General features: G+C 48.3%; 8 protein-coding genes across 8 annotated transcripts; 2 read left to right on the forward strand and 6 right to left on the reverse strand.

Annotated features, from left to right (window-relative positions):
* Window positions 1-2,333: 2,333 nt before the first annotated feature.
* On the forward strand, window positions 2,334-5,834 carry ATNIH1004_007263 (lipase family protein; the record flags this gene model as incomplete). Its single annotated transcript, XM_033571888.1, has 7 exons — window positions 2,334-2,409; window positions 2,462-2,633; window positions 2,703-3,036; window positions 3,096-3,419; window positions 3,887-4,016; window positions 4,133-4,413; window positions 5,553-5,834. The coding sequence occupies 7 exons, from the start codon at window positions 2,334-2,336 to the stop codon at window positions 5,832-5,834; spliced, it is 1,599 nt and encodes a 532-aa protein (XP_033425203.1).
* A 137-nt stretch (window positions 5,835-5,971) lies between these two features.
* On the forward strand, window positions 5,972-7,929 carry ATNIH1004_007264 (putative G-patch domain protein; the record flags this gene model as incomplete). Its single annotated transcript, XM_033571889.1, has 5 exons — window positions 5,972-6,083; window positions 6,136-6,338; window positions 6,390-6,450; window positions 6,500-6,780; window positions 6,895-7,929. 5 exons carry the CDS (start codon window positions 5,972-5,974, stop codon window positions 7,927-7,929), a joined length of 1,692 nt encoding a protein of 563 aa, XP_033425204.1.
* Window positions 7,930-8,067: 138 nt separating this feature from the next.
* On the reverse strand, window positions 8,068-8,652 carry ATNIH1004_007265 (uncharacterized protein; the record flags this gene model as incomplete). Its single annotated transcript, XM_033571890.1, has 1 exon — window positions 8,068-8,652. One exon carries the CDS (start codon window positions 8,650-8,652, stop codon window positions 8,068-8,070), a length of 585 nt encoding a protein of 194 aa, XP_033425205.1.
* A 376-nt stretch (window positions 8,653-9,028) lies between these two features.
* Window positions 9,029-10,793, reverse strand: ATNIH1004_007266 (uncharacterized protein; the record flags this gene model as incomplete). Its single annotated transcript, XM_033571891.1, has 4 exons — window positions 9,029-9,817; window positions 9,869-10,009; window positions 10,065-10,685; window positions 10,734-10,793. 4 exons carry the CDS (start codon window positions 10,791-10,793, stop codon window positions 9,029-9,031), a joined length of 1,611 nt encoding a protein of 536 aa, XP_033425206.1.
* A 726-nt stretch (window positions 10,794-11,519) lies between these two features.
* Window positions 11,520-14,101, reverse strand: ATNIH1004_007267 (DUF3433 domain-containing protein; the record flags this gene model as incomplete). Its single annotated transcript, XM_033571892.1, has 2 exons — window positions 11,520-13,960; window positions 14,056-14,101. 2 exons carry the CDS (start codon window positions 14,099-14,101, stop codon window positions 11,520-11,522), a joined length of 2,487 nt encoding a protein of 828 aa, XP_033425207.1.
* A 103-nt stretch (window positions 14,102-14,204) lies between these two features.
* ATNIH1004_007268 (uncharacterized protein) lies at window positions 14,205-14,517 on the reverse strand (the record flags this gene model as incomplete). The annotated part of the gene is made up of 2 exons (XM_033571893.1): window positions 14,205-14,212; window positions 14,274-14,517. The coding sequence occupies 2 exons, from the start codon at window positions 14,515-14,517 to the stop codon at window positions 14,205-14,207; spliced, it is 252 nt and encodes an 83-aa protein (XP_033425208.1).
* A 182-nt stretch (window positions 14,518-14,699) lies between these two features.
* ATNIH1004_007269 (uncharacterized protein) lies at window positions 14,700-15,897 on the reverse strand (the record flags this gene model as incomplete). The annotated part of the gene is made up of 2 exons (XM_033571894.1): window positions 14,700-15,464; window positions 15,520-15,897. The coding sequence occupies 2 exons, from the start codon at window positions 15,895-15,897 to the stop codon at window positions 14,700-14,702; spliced, it is 1,143 nt and encodes a 380-aa protein (XP_033425209.1).
* A 111-nt stretch (window positions 15,898-16,008) lies between these two features.
* Window positions 16,009-17,394, reverse strand: ATNIH1004_007270 (uncharacterized protein; the record flags this gene model as incomplete). The annotated part of the gene is made up of 4 exons (XM_033571895.1): window positions 16,009-16,413; window positions 16,464-16,885; window positions 16,964-17,241; window positions 17,294-17,394. The coding sequence occupies 4 exons, from the start codon at window positions 17,392-17,394 to the stop codon at window positions 16,009-16,011; spliced, it is 1,206 nt and encodes a 401-aa protein (XP_033425210.1).
* Between the last annotated feature and the right edge of the window lie 1,163 nt (window positions 17,395-18,557).

Raw genomic sequence — 18,557 nt, forward strand, 5'->3', positions numbered from 1 at the left:
TTATTACGGTCAGCCCCTCGAGCCAGCTGATACGATCCCTGCTAGATGGATATAGCCTAACCTTTCGACTTCGACGTCTGGGGAAGGAAGCGGAGGTTGTTCTCCAGCTGGCTCCGCAACAGCAATTGTGCTACTACAATAGAAAGCTGTTTGGTGGCTACCTGGCCCTTTTACTGGATCCGATTCTGGCGGACTGCTGTTGACCTGCGGTCACGGCCAACCTAGACACACCCTTCAAGCGTTCGATTCCGCCACATGCTCTGATCCGCCTTCGTTTATGGCCGGAAACGTTGAGGGCTGAAAATCCCTACAACGTTCTGTCGAAATTTAAGGCGAGAATGGAGAACTAGACCAAGCTATCCACGCCAAAGTTTTGTTTATACGGCCTAGGCAATAGAACCTGCGCTTGTACGCCGGAAGTGGGTTACAGTCAGATGTCAGTAAGTAGCTATTTCATTTGTAGATCAATCTTTTAGTCGGCATGAAGGTCCCTTCCCACTAAGATGTCTGGAAGCCATCAAAAGGTTTCATATTTCTTCTATATTATTACGCCTCTATTATAGATATCTTGAATGCACTGCAAGTCTGTTGGTTACAGGTTGGGTGGAACCGAGAGGAACCGCATGGGATATATTTTCCTGAAATTGGAAAACCATGATCCTCAATGGTGAAATTCCCTCTTAAGACTGTAATTATTGCATGCGCAAGTCACTTTCATAGCGCAAGTCACTTTCATAGTAACATGAGAGTCCAAGTCCGTTCCCAAACCCAGTTCTGCATTACGTTCACTGTGTAGTATATCTGATGTCAGTGGAATATATCAAAATATCTCTTCTTCACTTTCCGAAGGAATTACCACCCCATTAGTGACATTCATCGAGACCGAAAAAGATATTAACTCGTTGTCTCAAACAAATTGATGACTTTATTCCGTTTTAAATTCATATCTATATTGACACAATTCCCTGAATTCTGGAAGTTCTGCTCTGTTGTGGGCTGCCAAGTATGGAAATCCATCTACGGCTCGAATGAGCATTCAAGAAAAAGCGTACGTTGGGTCTACTAGTAATGATGGCCTAACATCCTTGTCCTGGGCTGCTTCGGTGTGAGGCTGTTACTTGGGATTGGACAAGTGGATATAAATTCAAAGGATGTTGGATGCCGCACCCTATTGTAGTAGGCTACACAGTATAGGTATAGCACCATTCTAAACCTTTCATTTGGAACAGGGCTAGTAGATGTGGACTCCAGATGACACTACAGAAGGTGTGCTGGCCAACGAAGAATATTATGTGCAGCGGAACTTGGGAAATGGAAGGCTCTCAACCTGGGAGAGAAACGGCTCAAAATGCCACGGGACTCGTACTTGGGTCAGCCGGTGGGGGAATCCAGGAGGAAGATACGGCGATTAAATCGGGTCTAATTCTCAACTTAATTATTTGGCAGAAGACGAGATCCGACCTCGGCTGGGTTGCTGATCTGTATAGTATATTTGATAGTTCGTTATGGTTCGTTTCGGTGGTTATCCACCATTACTTTGGGTCTCTGTATAGGCGTACATGCTGATATCGACGCTTACTTGGGCATTCACGAACGATAGCAATACCAGGTCACAAACAGGTATTCGGAGGGTGCTTCCATCTGCCGCTGGGCTTGTGAAGACTCAGGCCCCCATTTGCTGTGGCAAGTACGAAAGGAATGTTGGGCTTGCATTCTTAATGTCAGCACCTGATTGAATCATACATTCCGGAAGATGACATGAGCGGAATGTGGAAGCAGTTCACACAGCAAGGGAATAGATAGATGCATGTGGCAATTCCCTTTATTCCAGTTGAAATTGAAAAATCATTTAAGCGACCTGTGAGGGGCAGCCAACGGTCAATCCCCAATCGCTCCCACGCCACATTCCAAACGCGCCCTAAAGTCTCTGAAGAAACCATCCCGCCAAGCAGGTCACCCTGATGGATCTACAAGCGAGGTGTAGTATCCTGAGAGTAATAGGGTCATGCAGGGTAGTATAGCACGGAACACGCAAATGGCTGACTGGATGGTCAACCAGTCTATGCATACATGTGGGCGGATAGATCGGTGCATCAACTGAGAGCCGAGCCATAGCGGCAGTCAGTCTATGATGCTAATTGGGGGATCGTCTGGATTTAATATCCTGTGCATTTCAGGTGCTACTAAACCATCACCTGAACATCATCTCTTAAATATTGCGGCAAATGCAACCCAAGGGGCCAATGGCAATTAAGGGGAGACAGGAGACAATAAATATGATGGTTGACCAGGGTGTATTGACTTGAGATGGTCGTCAAAATCAGCCGCTAGCCATGTTCCTGTTAGTTCTACTTCTAGAAGTCATCTTCTCGTCTCTGGGGACTGCTTCCCCCGTTCTGAACCGGAGAGGTCTGATCATATACCAACCTCAGAGATATTCCCGACGCTGACTGTGTGGTAGACATACCTTCGTCTCTGCTGGAACAGTTCAATCGTTTCTCGCAGTATGCCGCAGCTGCCAATTGCAAAGCAAACCATAACGAATCATCTCCCGGGTTGCCTGTATACTGTGACCCTGGAAACTGTCCCCTCGTTAAAGAAGCCGATACTGAGATCGTAGAAGGCTTCTGGGGGTATGTCTCGTTCCATATGCATATGCCGTCCAACTTAGGAATTGGTTATCATTGACCCTGCTCATTCAGAGTGGAACCCGGCGATACGACGGGCTATCTGGCCCTCGACCGAACGAACAAACTCGTTCTACTCGTATTCCGGGGCACCGTCTCGAACGAAAACGGAGAGACGGATATGAAATTCAAGCACGTTGACGCATCCGATATGTGCGCCGGGTGCAAAGCCCATGAGGGTTTCTGGGGAGCCATAAACAGCGCTTTAGAGAAACTGGCATCAAAGATTGAGGATACCCTGAAAGCAAATCCCGGATTCAGCTTTGTTGTGGCAGGACACAGCCTTGGTGGTGCTCTTGCAACTCTGGGGGGGACGACCCTGAGAAATAAGGGACATACACTGGACATGGTATGCTGTCCTGTTGTTTTGCCAATGAATGGGGCTCTAATCTGACAGGTATCAATCAGTACACATTCGGCGCACCATCAGTGGGAAATTATGCCCTTGCAAAATATATCACGGACCAGAACTCTGGGAAGAATTATCGCATCACTCACACAGACGATGAAGTCCCGAAGGTGCTGTATCGGGCATCAAGGGAGTGGCTGCTCCATCTTATTGTCCCTGAGTACAGTCAATCGTCTCCGGAGTATTGGATCACTTCAGAGAATGATGTTGATCCAACTGAGTCGGATATCAAGCTGATCGAAGAGATCAATAATGAAGAGGGAAATTTGGGTCAAGGAGGGATCAGTTTGGATGCTCATGGTTGGTACCTTGGGAGTATGTCAGTATGCACAGAGAAATGATCAAGTTGGGACTGATACTATATATATTCACCTGATAAAGATAGGAAGAGAATTTTAGTATAGCACCTTATATAGGCTGGAATTCATCTATCAGGATCCACATTGTTTTGGCTAAAATAACCCATTAACAGGACAGTTCCTTCACAAACTATGAGTACTTGTGGAGCTATTCTGGGAGAGAACTTATGTACCTGTCCAATGATGGTTCTCAGGAAATCTCCGATAGTTACCCAATTTCCTTGCCTTGTCCAGTGAATATAGGTCTCCTTTTACCTATATCGTGAAATCTAACAGCTTTCTACTGGCTATAAACCATTCCATTCTCCTTCCCTCTCTATCCTCCCTCCACTTAACTTCCACTATTAGTTAAGCTTCTACCTCTCCTGTTTTCTGAACCTCTTGCGTACTGATACACTCACTTAACATCCGTTGCTATTTCTACAATGAAGCTTTTCAGCTTCACCATTGCTCTCCTCGTCGCCTTTGCGGCTTCGAGAACCTTCGCTGAAACTGTTGATGAGAACATACTGGCTGAGAACAACGAGGGTACATCTTTACATGCCTCCCTGATCTCCTTGTGTCTGAGACATCTTACTTACATAAACGTTCGCAGAGCCTTCTCTGTTCTCCTCCATCAACTCGGACAATGTCGACACCAAGCGAACTCAGATCACTCGCCCATGCTACAAAAACAGCGACTGCAAAGGTTTCGCTAACTGGTGCCACAAGTGTAAATGTCGTCGAGGGACATGCGGTAGCAACACGGAGTGTCCACGCGGCTACTACTGCTGGCGTGGCAACTGTACTCGCATTCCCCACCAGCACATTGATGACGACGAGACTGTCCCTGTTGGCTCTGGAGTCAATGCAGAGAACGATGAAGCTGGATTCTCCAGAAGATGCCCTCGCCGCGAGCACTGTTTTGAGGGCTGGCATTGCTGTCCGAACGGTAGAAGGTGCTGCATCGACAATCCGGGTGCGAAAATTGGTCATGACAATGGTGCTACCAATTACTTGAATGTCATTGACGGCGAGAATGGTCCTGTGGATCCTATCTCTGATATGGCATTCCCCACTCAGAAAGAGTGCGATAGCAAGAGGGATTGTCCTAAAGACTTTAAATGCTGCCACGGTGGTAGAGTATGCTGTTCTGAAACGTGTATTGGGTCGGTAAGTGTCAGGGTTTAGTGTATTGATGCAGGCATGGCCAGTCTTCTTGTTGCTAGATGATATTCGGGACGAGTGCGATTATCCCCGGGGGTATTGAGACAATTTCTTCTTGGGGCAGCATGACCCGGAAATTTGAGTCTGGAAATGAGCTCATGATTAGTTGGCCAGGATTCGGATATAACTCCATACAATCTAACTTAATTGGCCATTCTTCCCTGATGTAGCTTCGTACATGCCGCAGTGCATTGCAGGCATTGTAAATGAACGACTAGGATATCCTCCCGATATTGACAATAGTCTGGCATAAACCTTATTACATAGCTGGATTAATGGAATCCCATTCAGGGCATTAGTTTAATTCTTCATGTGGCACATCGATACGATGTTATTCACCCCTTCTGCCAACAGAGGAGACAACGCAAAACATCTTGGCATCTGCAGCACTTCTAGGGTATGGTCAGGGACACGCCTGGAAATCTCTGATGTCAATATCACTACTCCTTTCGATTTTGAATTTTCAGCAGTAAGGCAGAAACAGGGTGACGAATGTCCTGGCAGATGGAAACTTGAGTCGCCAGAATATTCCCCAAAAAGGCAGTCCTAACATGAGGAAGGCGGTGGGACATTCTGCCGGTTCCTCTACAATCGCCAACTTCCTCGACAGTCGGACAGGCCACTGCGTCTTTTCCGTCTTCATGCTCCTTCATCATGTCGCATTTTCCTACGGAAGATAATCGATACACTCCGGGCCCCCCTCGTCGGCTTCAGGCGCGCCCAGATGATATGGACAGTCGCATGTACGACGATCGATCGCCTTCCAGATCACGCTCGCCTGGCGGTATTACGCTCCTCCCCGCATAGTAGCAAGGCGTGGATGCTTTTGAAAAGCCGTACAGTTTCTCTCTCCGACTTAGCGGGTTACTAACTCTATTTCCCCGTTTGAAGATTTTGTGCGCTCTCCCCCGCGAGGCCCTGCTTCGGACAGGAGGCACGATTATTCCAGGGAGCAGCACGATTCCGGACCCCGTTACCGAAGCCGGGACCGCGATGATCATCGACGACGGTCATCAAGGTCGCCCCGGCGCGGAAGACCAGCGTACAGAGACCGTGACCGAGAAGGCTACCGCTCGCCTGGATACCATAGCCGGAGTAGAAGCTACAACCGCAGCCGCAGTCGTAGCGCGCGACGAAGTCGCTATCCCGGACAAGAGAGTAGAGAAGTCATGATGGATGGACTGCCAGTGGATATGGTGGAAGAAGACGTTGGGCACCTCCTTCCCCCTTGAGCTTTCATTCTACGCGGAGTTCCGGAACTACGCAACACCTCAAATTACTGTTCTTGATAGCAAGAGGCTGAGATGTACATGTCGCCGGATGGTTCCGGTCGACGTGGTGTGCAGATTATGAATGAATTAAAAAACGGTTACCGCATTGACGGTCTCGACGAGGTCCGCGTCATCCGTGATCGTCAAACTAGTAAGTACTGGGATCTTTATCTGTTTTTGCCTTTTCCCTCACACATTTGCAGAAATGTCTCGCCAGCTGGGTTTTCTTCGTTTCCACAACATCAACTCCTCCCGCGCGTTTGTTGAACGTAACTTCCCTACCATTTACCTGTATGGGCCCAGTGCTGGTCCTGGTAGCCGTGGAACAAAAGTTCGCATTGCATACAGTCGCGAGAGAGAGGACCGCGCTCGTGCCAGAGCCGAAGGTGATTGGAGTTGCAAAATGGTAAGCATACCTCTATATGCCACAGGTGAAAGTAGGGGACTGACGGCTCAGTGCTCTATCGTCAATTATTCTACTCGCCATAAATGCTTTCGATGCCAAGCACCGCGTCCTGGTACTGCACCGAATACTTCTACTGTTGTCATCGTACTAACAGGGAACAGAACCTGGTCCTACCGGCCCTCCTGGGATAGCTGCTCCTAGGGTTGATAATCATGGTGATAATGACTCTGCACCTGAGAACCAACCCTCTCAGTTTTTGCTTTTCCGAGGACTGGAACCAACGGTTACGGAGGAGCTCCTGGCCAAAGGTGTTGCCAAACTGTATCGTCCATCTACCAGCTCCGAGAACTCGTCTGGGAGTCAAAAGAAGGGGAAGGTTGCATCCACAACCGGCGATTCTAACTTAGGCGCTCGAGATGGATCTATTCGTCGTGTTCTGTTGGTGAGAGACCGCAGGACAAACGAGAGTTGGCGCTATGGATTTGCCGAATTTGCCACCATTCAGGTACTATTACGTTAGCCATTATTCATTCTTATCTACGCTAATGCCTTTCAGGATGCTCAAGCTGCTACTGCGCGGCTGAACTCATTCGAGAAGTTCACGATCTCCTCGAAGCAAGTGCTTGTTAGCTACATTCATGCGGGAGTGTTTGTGCCTGTGATTAATCCCACAGCGAGTACAGAGAGATTTACATTTAGCCCGTTGAATAACCCTTCCCTGAAACTTATGTACTGGGACGAAGAGGCATATGTCACGGAGCTTACTGTTACACCGGGGGATGTGGATAGCACCCAGGCACAATCAAAGACTGACAAGACAGTACCTCCCGATGGGAAAAGTAGCAAGGATCAAGAAAAGGCAAAGAAGAGAAAAGCTGAAAATGTGGCCAGTGCAGGGTCCAAAAAGATTGCAGTGCCGTCGCATTTGCAATTTTGGAGCAACCGACATGCTGAATTGCATGGGATCAAAAGGGACAAAGAAGATAAGGAGGGTGTCGAAGGATCAGACCTTGGAGACTCACCAGAAACCACCGCACCTTCTCAGTCTTATGCGGATCTGAACCGAAACTGCTGCTACTTGTGTATGCGCCAGTTCAAGACATCCGCGGAAGTCAACCGCCATGAGCGACTTAGTCAATTGCACCGGAGCAACCTCCAGGATGAGGAACTGACTTCCAAAGCCATGGGCAAACTTATCAAACATGGTATTGTTCCGCAACCAGCCGAATATCGTGACCGAGCAAAGGAGCGCCGCAAGGCATTCGGCAACGCCAAGCCCTCAACCAAGAAGAGTACGCAGCCGCCAAAAGAGAAAGAGGAAGAGCCACCGACCGAAGTAACTTCAAAGGGTGCATCACTTCTCAGCAAGATGGGATGGTCTGCTGGCTCAGGTCTGGGGGCTCAGGGAACGGGCATGACTGCACCTATTGCCACCGAAGTCTATGCGCAGGGCGTAGGATTAGGCGCGCAAGGAAGCAAGCTGGGTGATGCGGCCGAGGAAGCAGGACGAAACACTCGAAACCGGTACGATGAATTCCTGGAGAAGACGAGACAGACGGCGCGGGAGCGATACGAGCAAATGGAGAAATAGGTATATGTATTTATTCTTGAAGCCTGTACAGTACAATCCCAATGCTTGGATTCAATATTACACGGTAAACGAGAGGGGGGTATTTCCATATGTACAACCACGCAGTATAAACCATCCTATCCACCATATATCTTACAATCATTTCTCCCGAGTTCGCTCCTGCTCCTTCCTCACCTCCCTCTCAAACTTCTTCCCTAGTACACTCCCCACCCACTGCGCCACCTCCTCCTCCAACTCCTCATCCATCTTCGACACCTCGCCTCCATCAGCGTATCCCCGTCGCACATACCGCCTCATATCGTCCACCGCATTGATATCCAGCGCCCACAACGCCGCCCCACTCGCTACCATCCCAACCGAAATCACATTCAACGTCGCAAGACTCAGCGCCTCAAACGCCTCCGTGCCCCCGTTCACCTGCGGGCGATGGAATACGGAACTCGTGTAGAACGGCGGGATCGAAGCCACGTATCGTGTTCGGAGCGCTCGACGTGTGCTTGCAAGTGAGAATGCTAGGAATGCTAACCCTCCGAAAAGAAGCTTGTATTTCGTGTTGGGTTTGATGAAGCGGAGTTCGAATGTTTCGGCCTCAGGTTCTGGTGAGGATTTGGGAATGGTCTGGCTTTTGGTTTCTGTGGGTTGTGTCGGTGTCGTGTGCTCTAGCCCCGAGGAGGTATTCTCCGGTGCTGACTGGGGATTGGTTTTGCTGAAGAGGGAGAACATCGTGGTGGTGGTATCGTGAGTCTACTCGGTGGATGTATATGTAGCTGATTTATAGCATTGATTGGGTTTCTTTGGTCAGTTGGTTTATGTAGGTTCCAGCTCGCCGTGCAGAAATGTATTGCTGCGATGTGCGGTTGGGTTGGGTCATGTGATATTCTGCCTCAGGCAGAATTAAGCTATGGAATATGGTGGAACTGCATTGTGGGGTTTTGGTGATACATAGAAATAACCCTGTGTATATAGATTTAACTCCTTGTTGAGTTTTTAGCGTAGAGTTTGAGGGGTTTCATGTGGCTACTAGAGCGGGATTCTTGAGAAGAATACATATGTAACTAATAATTGTTCTATTTTTATATACAGTATCTAGATGACACCGTCAAGGACTCCATAAAAGTGACTCCCTTCCCCACGGTCGCAGAGTATCAAAAGTATATATACGTAAAACTCGAAGCATCTGCTGCTCGATCCAGGCCCGCTGCATATCGCTTAGACACAGATCAGGCGACCAAAGATTGATCAAGTACGAGATGACGAACCAGCCACCGAGAAGCGGTGCCGTTTGCTGATGGCCAAGTGTCACCCGCCGTCCCTCAGCTTCGGGATATTCGACCCTGTCTGGGTTCATCCTCACCGATGTCGTTTGGCTGCCCAGAAAATACGGCACGGAGGCGCATATATCCGAGGCGAGATTTTGGATAACGGATATCTTGGTCTGGATTTCATTGGGGGTGCCCTCATCAGGGAGGAGACGCAGACAGTTGAGGATGATGTTCTGGATGACAATTTGCGAGTCGCGATAGAAATTCCAGGTGGATGCTATCCAGAGGTCAAAGTAGCAGTCGCATCGGTTGTAGAACATTCCAGCATCTCGGACTGATTGAGGGATAATTGTTGCAGGAATGGGCTGCCAGTGTTGTGGAAGTATATGTTCCCAGGTTGTAAGTTTACTGTCAAGACTCATGGCCATCGACAGGATGTTTTGTATCTCTTCTCTATCGTAACTACCTGATTTCAATGACACGCGGTCCCATGCCTGTCTCAGATTCACGAGCTCCGCTGTGACTATTGTTAAATGACCCGATGCGGTCTGCGTTGGAGGGATTGGAAGCGGCCATATCTTCGGCGTTTGGACCATCGGGTAGGACAACCCCAGAGAGGTTCTAGTCTATTCGAAAGCTTTAGCAATTTCTTTCAACCTTTTAGTTGATCAACGTACAACTTGCGCTTGAACTGCCATGGTTAGCGTTTGAGAATTTGGCGATTCTCGCTGTCCTAAACGCTTGCTGTTGACCAGGGCAATGGCTCCTTGTAGATGGGCTTTATTGGTCACCCTGTTCTCTTTAAGAGCATTAAATTCCTAACACCAATCAGGTCAGACTGCGCTGCATGGCAGAGATCGACAGATCACCTACCTCGAACGTAGAAAGTAAAAGGATCGTCATGAGAAGCTCGTCCAAGCCTTGCTCGGTGTCACCCTGTAGGGCTAGTCTAGTTTTGGAGACAGTTTTCATAAAGGCCTGCTCCGCTGAGCCGAGTAAAGATCGCTGCCCCGTCCAAGCAGCTACAGAAAAATATGCCACGGCTAACACAGCGAGACGTAGATGTGAATCAGAAGGGGCATCAAAGTAAGATTTTGGTAAAAGCTCCATATATCCTAGCCGAATTAGCGGGTCCTTTGGTAAGAATAAATATGAATTAAAGAACAGCGATGCCACAGTATCCTCTACGGGCAGAGACAGACTACCCGGCAGCTGAGATGGTGGAGTTGCATATACGAGAGATGAGCTAGGAGAGCCTGATGTCGAGTTGATAAGTAAAATGGCCGTGTCTGGGTTGGTAGGTGGTGGCGAAGGGTCTTCCGAATCCGCCTTATCCTTCGTTGCAGACACCGAGTGCTTGCTCGTATAAACATCTCTTTTCTTCCGCTGGAAGGCTATTCGATCTCGCAGCATGACATCAAGGGGGTGTGGGTATCCTGGGCAGGCGCGGCCTGTTCGGGTACACGCCCTGCAGTGAGGACGGGTTTCATCGCACTATGACAGTCAGTTGAGAGTCAATAATGAGGTGGATTAGGCATATACCTTGATATGCCTCTGCCGGCAGGTCTGGCACCCGGTGCTGGGTTTCCCACCATAAACCATCCTGACTGTGCGTGGCGGGAGTGAAAAAGTACTACCAATAGAGGGACTAACGAGCTAGCTGCCAGGCTGCTGCTATTAGATGACTATTAGAACGAAACCGTATAGGTTAGGCAGGCACGTAGGATGAAATCCATAGTTGATATGCTGCTATACTCGAAATCAGAGATGAACAACGCTAGACAGGGACAAGGAATATGATATCCTGGCCCATGCTGGGGAATCCCAACAAGAGAAGAGTTGATGAAGATCAATCAATGCATAATAGTAAATGGTCGCACTCCTAACTCACGTGGCTGCTGACTCAGTGGATCTTATCAGGACTCGATTGGTACATGACGTCAGAGGAGTACACTTCTACAGGAATAGTAAGTATAGAATCTCCTTTATTGTTCTATCTACGATGTAACCTAAAGACACCTGTGCAATGCTGGTTCAGATTACTGAGGCATCAGTAATTGGCAAGAAACAATGCACCCTAACTCCAGGAGGATAATCAGAAAAAAGGAAAATATTACATCCATCATCATAGCTCATTACCATTATCGGCCCCGTCATTATCCGTATAAGAATCATTCAAATCATTAGAGTCAGATCGCATTATCGTAATCATCAAAAGAAACCGAAAACCATAAATTGCTGTAGATCAAGCATGTGGGTATAATTGCAGGTAAAAGGGTGGCAAGCGTGGTATAAACATTTTCATGGCCACACTTAATGGCTCACTTCTTACTTCATAGAGCCCGTCGTAATCAACATATCAGCTCGGCCAGGTCGTTGGAAACGGTCAATTCCGAGATGCTCCTTTCCATCGCGTCCCACAAAGATCCCGAACCCATAGGTGGGAAATTCTCGGTCTCCAGGAGGTGCAATAACCAGTCGAGTAACAAGGTCAGCTTTGCTTCTCGGTTCACGCAACAATTTATCGGCAAGTAAAGGACTTTGGTAGAAAAAGCTGATTTGATCAGCAAGTGTGCTGATATCGTGGGGCAAGTATCGACAGCGACGCGGCCAAATGGCAAAAAAAGAGACGGTGTACAAGGCGCAGAACGCAACAAGGGCATAAAACGCCGGCATCAATGCGGAAATGCGGATCTCTTCATGTGTAGGATACCACATTGCGAGGAAAACACCGCCAGCCAGAATAGGCATCGCAGCCGAGACAAGTGCCATGAAAGAGATCCATGCCACCTTGTAGTGTTTATTCAGTAATGCCAGGACAGTGACTTGAAAAGGAAGCCTTGACGGATAAGATAGTAACAGGGTCTGCTCCGCCTGTGCTCCGTCTGGGTGGGAAAGGGCAACAAATGGTTGCAATGCACGGAAATAGACGTCGATCGGCTGCCAAGCAAGGAACAGAACGTTTCCAATCAGAGATGGGATGAAACTGTACAGGAAGTTGGAAGAGGAGAAAGCACCAGTCGAAGGCAAAGTTGGTAGTCGAGGCGGAAACCCCCCTTTGATAGCATCGTTGATAAAGCTGACAAGCACAAATGCAATAAAGAGGGCGCTGATAGTCATCGTCCATGCCACAACAAAGGTTCCTCGAAGGAACCACGGTACCCAGCGATAACGGACAGCTGGTGAGAATAGATGCTCATCGAAATCACCCTTTCCTACCATAGTCTGCAGCTCGAGATCGAACGACACTTTCGATAGGCCCTGATATTGCCTCTCGCGGTTTTTCTCGATACGGTGCAATGAAGGGTTCCCGATTGGCGCGCCAACTTCACCGATACCATAGAAAATGTTTTCTCGATTCGGTAGCTGCCAATAGCCCAGCCGAAGTGTTTTAGGATCGAGGGTTTCACCTACATCAGGCACGGTCTCGGACTGTTCAAAATCGCGCAGAACGTTTGACCGCTGTATAATTGAGATCAAATCGGCCAGACAGACTGGATCCCACATCAAGCCAGACCAGGTGTTGGCGAAACGGAGTGTTAACAATAGCAATCCTATGGCTAACAGCCCGTACATCGCTATCAGAGCCCATCCAATGCTTATGACAGATGTCCATCGCCACATTCCTTTCCCGTCAATCACATACCACTTTGCCTGGAAAAGGCAGCTCAGCAGCGGTAACGAGATCAGATTAGAGAGCCAAATTGTTAGCAAGGAAAATCCGACTAGAGCTTCACCATGTCGAAAGTGCGACAGATCGGGTAGCATGAAATTCCGGGGAAGAGTCGACAGCATCTGTAGGACGCGGCCAAGAGGCCGTTCAGATGCCATGATCGCAAATGGTATGGTGCGACAAACTGCGGCCTGAATGACAAAGGTCCAAAACGTAATGATAACGGCCAGGATCTGTGGGAGAAATTGGACGACAAAGTATCTCCCGCCTCCCAGACCTTCATAGTCCCAGAATCCTTGGTGCTTCTGAGACCAAGTATTACAGAACCCAATACCAGCGATCATAAGCAGACAGAAAATTATTATCGCAACTAGCGCCCAGGGTCTCAACACCATAGGTACGAAATCCAGCGACGGGTAGAGTAAACTGTCTTCCGGAGGATCCACAGGCCGAAACGATTCAGGATCCACTGAGTTCTGTGGTGGTCTGAATTCTGGCTTGGGAGATGATGGTTGGGAGCTGGGTCGCTGTGTAGTTGCGGTCCTTTCAGGACTAGACGAACGAACGAAATACCCAAGCCCCTCATCCCACACGAGACGCTCAACACGCGACTCCGAACTTGCGACCGAACTTTGCCTGCTTAAGCTACCGACTTCTTCATTGCGGGTGAGCTGGCCGATAGCAAAGCGGATGTAGGGAGAGTCGTCTACCCCAGGAGTGGGCGCGGGTCCAGCATAGCTGTCGCTGGGCATCTGGCGACTGGTGCTGTTGGACATAGGACTCGTATGGACTGGTCTATCTTCAACCATACGCACTGCAGTAGCAGATCGGGAAGGGGTGCTCCTATTTTGACTTTGGCTTCCACCAAATTTTTCCGATTGAGAAGCCATCGACGGGGCTAGATGCGTTCGAGATAGGGCAGGTGAGGAAGTTCGCGATACAGGATGAGAATTCGGTGTAGCATACCGCACAACGGTAACTCGACTGCCACCGCTAGGAGATCTTGAGCTTGAAGTATGATCTGAAAAGGAGTAATAATCATCAGATGCAGCAGCAGACTGTTGAGACTCGGTGCGCTGCAGTTGAGGCCTATTTGCTGCAAGGAATTAGTAAAGCATTTCCAACTGAAGACTTGCCTAAAACATATAAAAAAACAAGAAAACCTTCGACCTCCTAGTGGAAAATACTTACAGCTCACGGTTCTCAGACTTACGTTCGCAGAACTCGGAGCAAGCATGGCGGCTGAGGACAACCGAGTAGTGCCAGTGGAGAGCTCACTTGCAGAGGCGATATCCCACGAACATCACCAATCCGCAGGTACAAGACGTATGATAGAGATATTAAGTGCCTGGCACGTCAGCCCCAAAGTGGGAGCCAGACAAGGAGGCAGCCCATGCTGTAGAACTTACTCCGGTGGTTGGGTGGTGTAGGGATTCGGATCTCCCAGCCTCCTTGGCCCAGCCACCGCGACTGAAAGGAGTGGACCGAAACACAATCGGTCACCGACATGGCTTTGAGTGATTGGAGAGCATCAACGTAGAGCGCAGTTTCCGCCGCGTGATTGGACAAACTTGCATTTTGGGCGCAAGGTGAGTTGGGGATGCGTTGGCGGCCCGTGACCATGACAACTGACAAGGTTGCGGCCCGAGGCATTCCCGACACAAAAGTCTGAAGCTATACAACTGAGATAATCTATACATTCGGCACGAGGATTGGCAATTCTTGGTCCATGGCTCGATTTCTGTATGTATATGTCAATCTATAATATGGATACCGACTATGTTGTAGTACAATTAACGCGAAAGTATGTATATGCTCCTCTGTCTCCAACTTTCTCAAACAGATCGAGAATTATACAGATACGCTGCAATCACCCCACCCCATCCACCGGCATTGTCCTTCTCTGTCGCAATCACCCGGTTTCCCTGGAGAATCATATTGATCGTGCTCTTCGTATTAGTCCCGTACAAGTATATATCGGTCGAGTCAAGAATCTGGATACTGTTCTTCTGGCAATCTCCATTGCAACCACCGTGATTGTTGTTAAAGAATACCCAGTTGCAGCCCCCATACAGAAACAGATCAGATGAGCCTTGGATTCGTTCAAAGAGTGCCATGCGGCAGAGAGCATCATTAGCTGCACACTGCGCAAAGTCCGGGTCGCTTGCAATGCTGTGCTCAGCCCATGGGGAGGGTGTCATTAGATTCCCGGGGCCTTGCCAGTACGGCGATTCGCTTTGCTGCAAGGCAGAAAAGACATTGCGCGCCCTTTCAAAATTATACTGATAAAGGGTGTGATGCTCGAAGCCTGTACCAAGTAGCCAGGTAGCACGGGTGGCCTCCACCAGCATCCCTCGGCCTGTAGCAATGTTCTGAATGTTGCCACCGTCCAAGTCGTGGTCTGCTGTCCATCCCCACATGTTCTCAATATAGGCGGATGAGGTGGTGGATAGACGAATGATTCCCCAGGCCGCCTTGCAGTTGGCTGGGGAGCCATTGCAGTGGGTTTGAACTTTACTACCCACCGCACCCCCGACACGGAAATGTGTGTTCCAAAATCCAACGTCCCCAGGCTGTTTTCCGGCAATGTTCACTTCAGCCTGGCAACCACGTCTGCGTCAGAATGGGCCGTTTCAAGGTATGAAGCATACGTACCATCAGGCATCCCGGCAGAATATCTGCAACACTGAACATCATGTCGGAAACTTGCAACACACCAACATCACCAGGGTATCCAAAACGGATCATGGCGCGAGGCTCAGCTGCATTTGCAAAGTTGCTGCCAACGGCACTGATAACGCTAGCAAACGCATCCCCAATAATTCGTTTGCCGCTAGGGACGAATATTGTATTAGTCACGATGTATGTGCCGGCCGGAAAGTAGATGAGTTTGCAATCATTGTATTCGGCCAGAATGGTGTTGATGTTTCTGGTATCATCCGTTGAGCCATCGCCGAGTACGGGCTTTCCCGGCACGGACTTGATATTCATGACTTCGTTGACTCCATATTCTTTGTAGGTCGGGGGTGGCATTGTAAAATATTTATTGCCTGCCAACAGACTAGGGCTGCGCGGGGTTATAGTACTTTGCCCTAGAACCCTCTTCCTCTTTGCATTCCCAAGTTCGTACTAAGAGAATAGATTTTAGTTCTCGGTCTGCGAATCAAATGAGGTGACGTTTACCATAGTTCCATGCACCCAAGTATTCGATACAGCTCCCCTGAGAATAGCTTCTCCCGCGAGAACTACTGTATCACCAGTATTTTGGATGTTCTCTAGTATAATCGCATTCCCTGCATTTCCTGAATCAACAGATTCAATGAGTGAGTGAAGACCCCGACCCGTAGAGTCAATTACTGTCAATGAGCCTGATGTACCACTCGCATCTATTCCAATGTCACCTTCCTCGAAGTGGCAATCCACGAAGACAATGTCTGTTCCGCCTGCAATAACCCCAGTAGCAGTTCCTGTGAATCTGAGATTTCGAAACGCCCACTGCTGTCCACTCAGCCTCATTCCAACGGCACCGCCCCTGAACCACAAATCATTCTGCTCATAGTCAGTCTTATTCCATACCGCAGGCTTTAGTCAGATCATACTATCATGAGATTGCTGTTATAATCGTACTGAGTACTTAGACCGGCATGATTCGACACTCCCATTGGCATGTTGAACCCAACATTTGACAGTTGCGTTGCCTGGCTAACCGTCCAGTCGAGGAGGGTCATATGCAGGGACGGGTCCAGAGCAGTAGAGTCTAACACGATATTTTTGACGCCTATTTGGAAGTTAATTGTCCCGACGTAGTTTGGGTCCTTGGCGTAAATAATATGATCCCCCGAGAATCCGGTGATTGCCTTTAAAACGGGTGGGTTTGTCGCATCTCCCACCAACACGGTCCCAACGTAGAACTGCAATCCAGCTTGCAGAAGGTATGTTCCAGCAGGCAAATAGACTATGGCTGGTTGTCCCGTCGTTCCCATAGCGTGAGACCCCCGTCCTGGTCCGTTTGTGGATCCAGCTGTACGACAATTTTTGTATTAGGGAATACTCCTTTACAATAATCAATGTGCGGTGAGGGAAGACGGTTTAATCATACCTTGGATTGCCTTCTGTATAGCCAGCGAGGCATCTCTCTGGCCAGTATTATCTGCATGGAAATCTGTTACCACATTTCGAAAAACCGCATATTTGTCTTTATAATCAGAGCTCAAGAACGAGGATTGGCCATTATGCTCGACTTCCTCGTACCAATAGCCAGACGATGAATAAGATGATGAGCAATGGTAGTTGTTTCCCAGGTTTGTATGGGTGGCAGAGGATTCCAGTTCATGTCCCTGTTGTGTAGTGTCGTTTTTAATGGTGAATGGGACTCCACTAGGCTAGTTAGGATAGATTACCGGGATAGATAGAGAGAAAAGCAGCTCACAATAGAGTAGGGAGGTAATCCAGAGGGGGATAATATTTCACTTTACGGGATTTTGTATTATTCTTGAGGGTCGTGTCATTCTCCCGTTCCCCTGGAGGCATTGCCGACACATATGAGGTAAGTAAACTTAATAAGTATATACCAAGAAAAGAACAAAAAGGTGCCATCATAGAATTGAAACGCGGCGGGAGTATAGAATGACCAATAAGTGTGACAACGCCTCCACCAGCTTGCCTATCAAGTATACCTTTATAACACCTGCCGCCAAAATGTAATAGAGGTACGAATTGTCAAGCGAGGGCCGGGGTAGAATGTACACAAGATGGCCCAGATGGTGCACCAGGTGCTGGTAAAAGGAATGAAAGGGGATGGAAAATGGAACAAAAATAAGAGTGCAGCAGTTAACGCGGTTCTAGGCCCTAAATTCCCATTCCTTATTCATGTTGCTTGCTCAACCTGCCTCTTCCTGGCAGCGCGTACTTGGAACCGGGCCAGCATAACAAGCAAACTCAGTCAACAATCACCACCGCAACCCTGCATAGCTGGGAATTCTTCAGCCTCAGGAACCTTATCTCGGCAATGCGTATATCAAAATGCGCCGAAGAGTCCAATACGGCCCTACTTATCAAATCATTCGTAGGATACAGTTAGCATAATGTCCAGATCTATCCAACCATCCCAAATTAAAGCTGGCATAGATTGAATGCCAGAGATAGCAGTTGAGAATTCAGTACGACTTCAGCTTGAGAAATGCGAGCCTACCAAATCTTGAGGTTGAGGAATCTAGCAAACACCACTTAACTGAACTAGTTCGCTCTGTAAGTCAACGGCCTGTCCTACGCAGGAACCTCTGGGAGAAAGCGTCGGATTTGTCCGCATAGCAACACGAAGCAAGGGCCAGCCATTTGCTTATCATTCCACGTGCGAGACATCCTCGATCCAATTGCGTGTTCAGTTTGTCGCCTTTCTTTTAATCGTACCTATTATTTTTATTATTTTTTATTTTTCCTATTTTGTGCTTCCGTTCTCTTCCCTCCTCACCCCCGTTAGCTATTGTCATGACTATCCAGTTCTGTACTTCATTTTCACTAACAAGCCACATCACATAAACAGACTAGGAGATCTGAGAGATCTAGTATCCGAAAAAGGAATTAGACTTAATTCTCATTACATTCTTTTTTTTTTTTTTTTTTTTTTTTTTTTTCACTATTAGAGCAGGTTTGGTGTGGGAGAAAATGACTTGTGTATATTTCCAGCAGCACCA

This window comes from Aspergillus tanneri (assembly GCF_003426965.1).
Source record: "Aspergillus tanneri strain NIH1004 chromosome Unknown AapTan_7_pilon_pilon_pilon, whole genome shotgun sequence".
Taxonomy (NCBI): Eukaryota; Fungi; Ascomycota; class Eurotiomycetes; order Eurotiales; family Aspergillaceae; genus Aspergillus; species Aspergillus tanneri.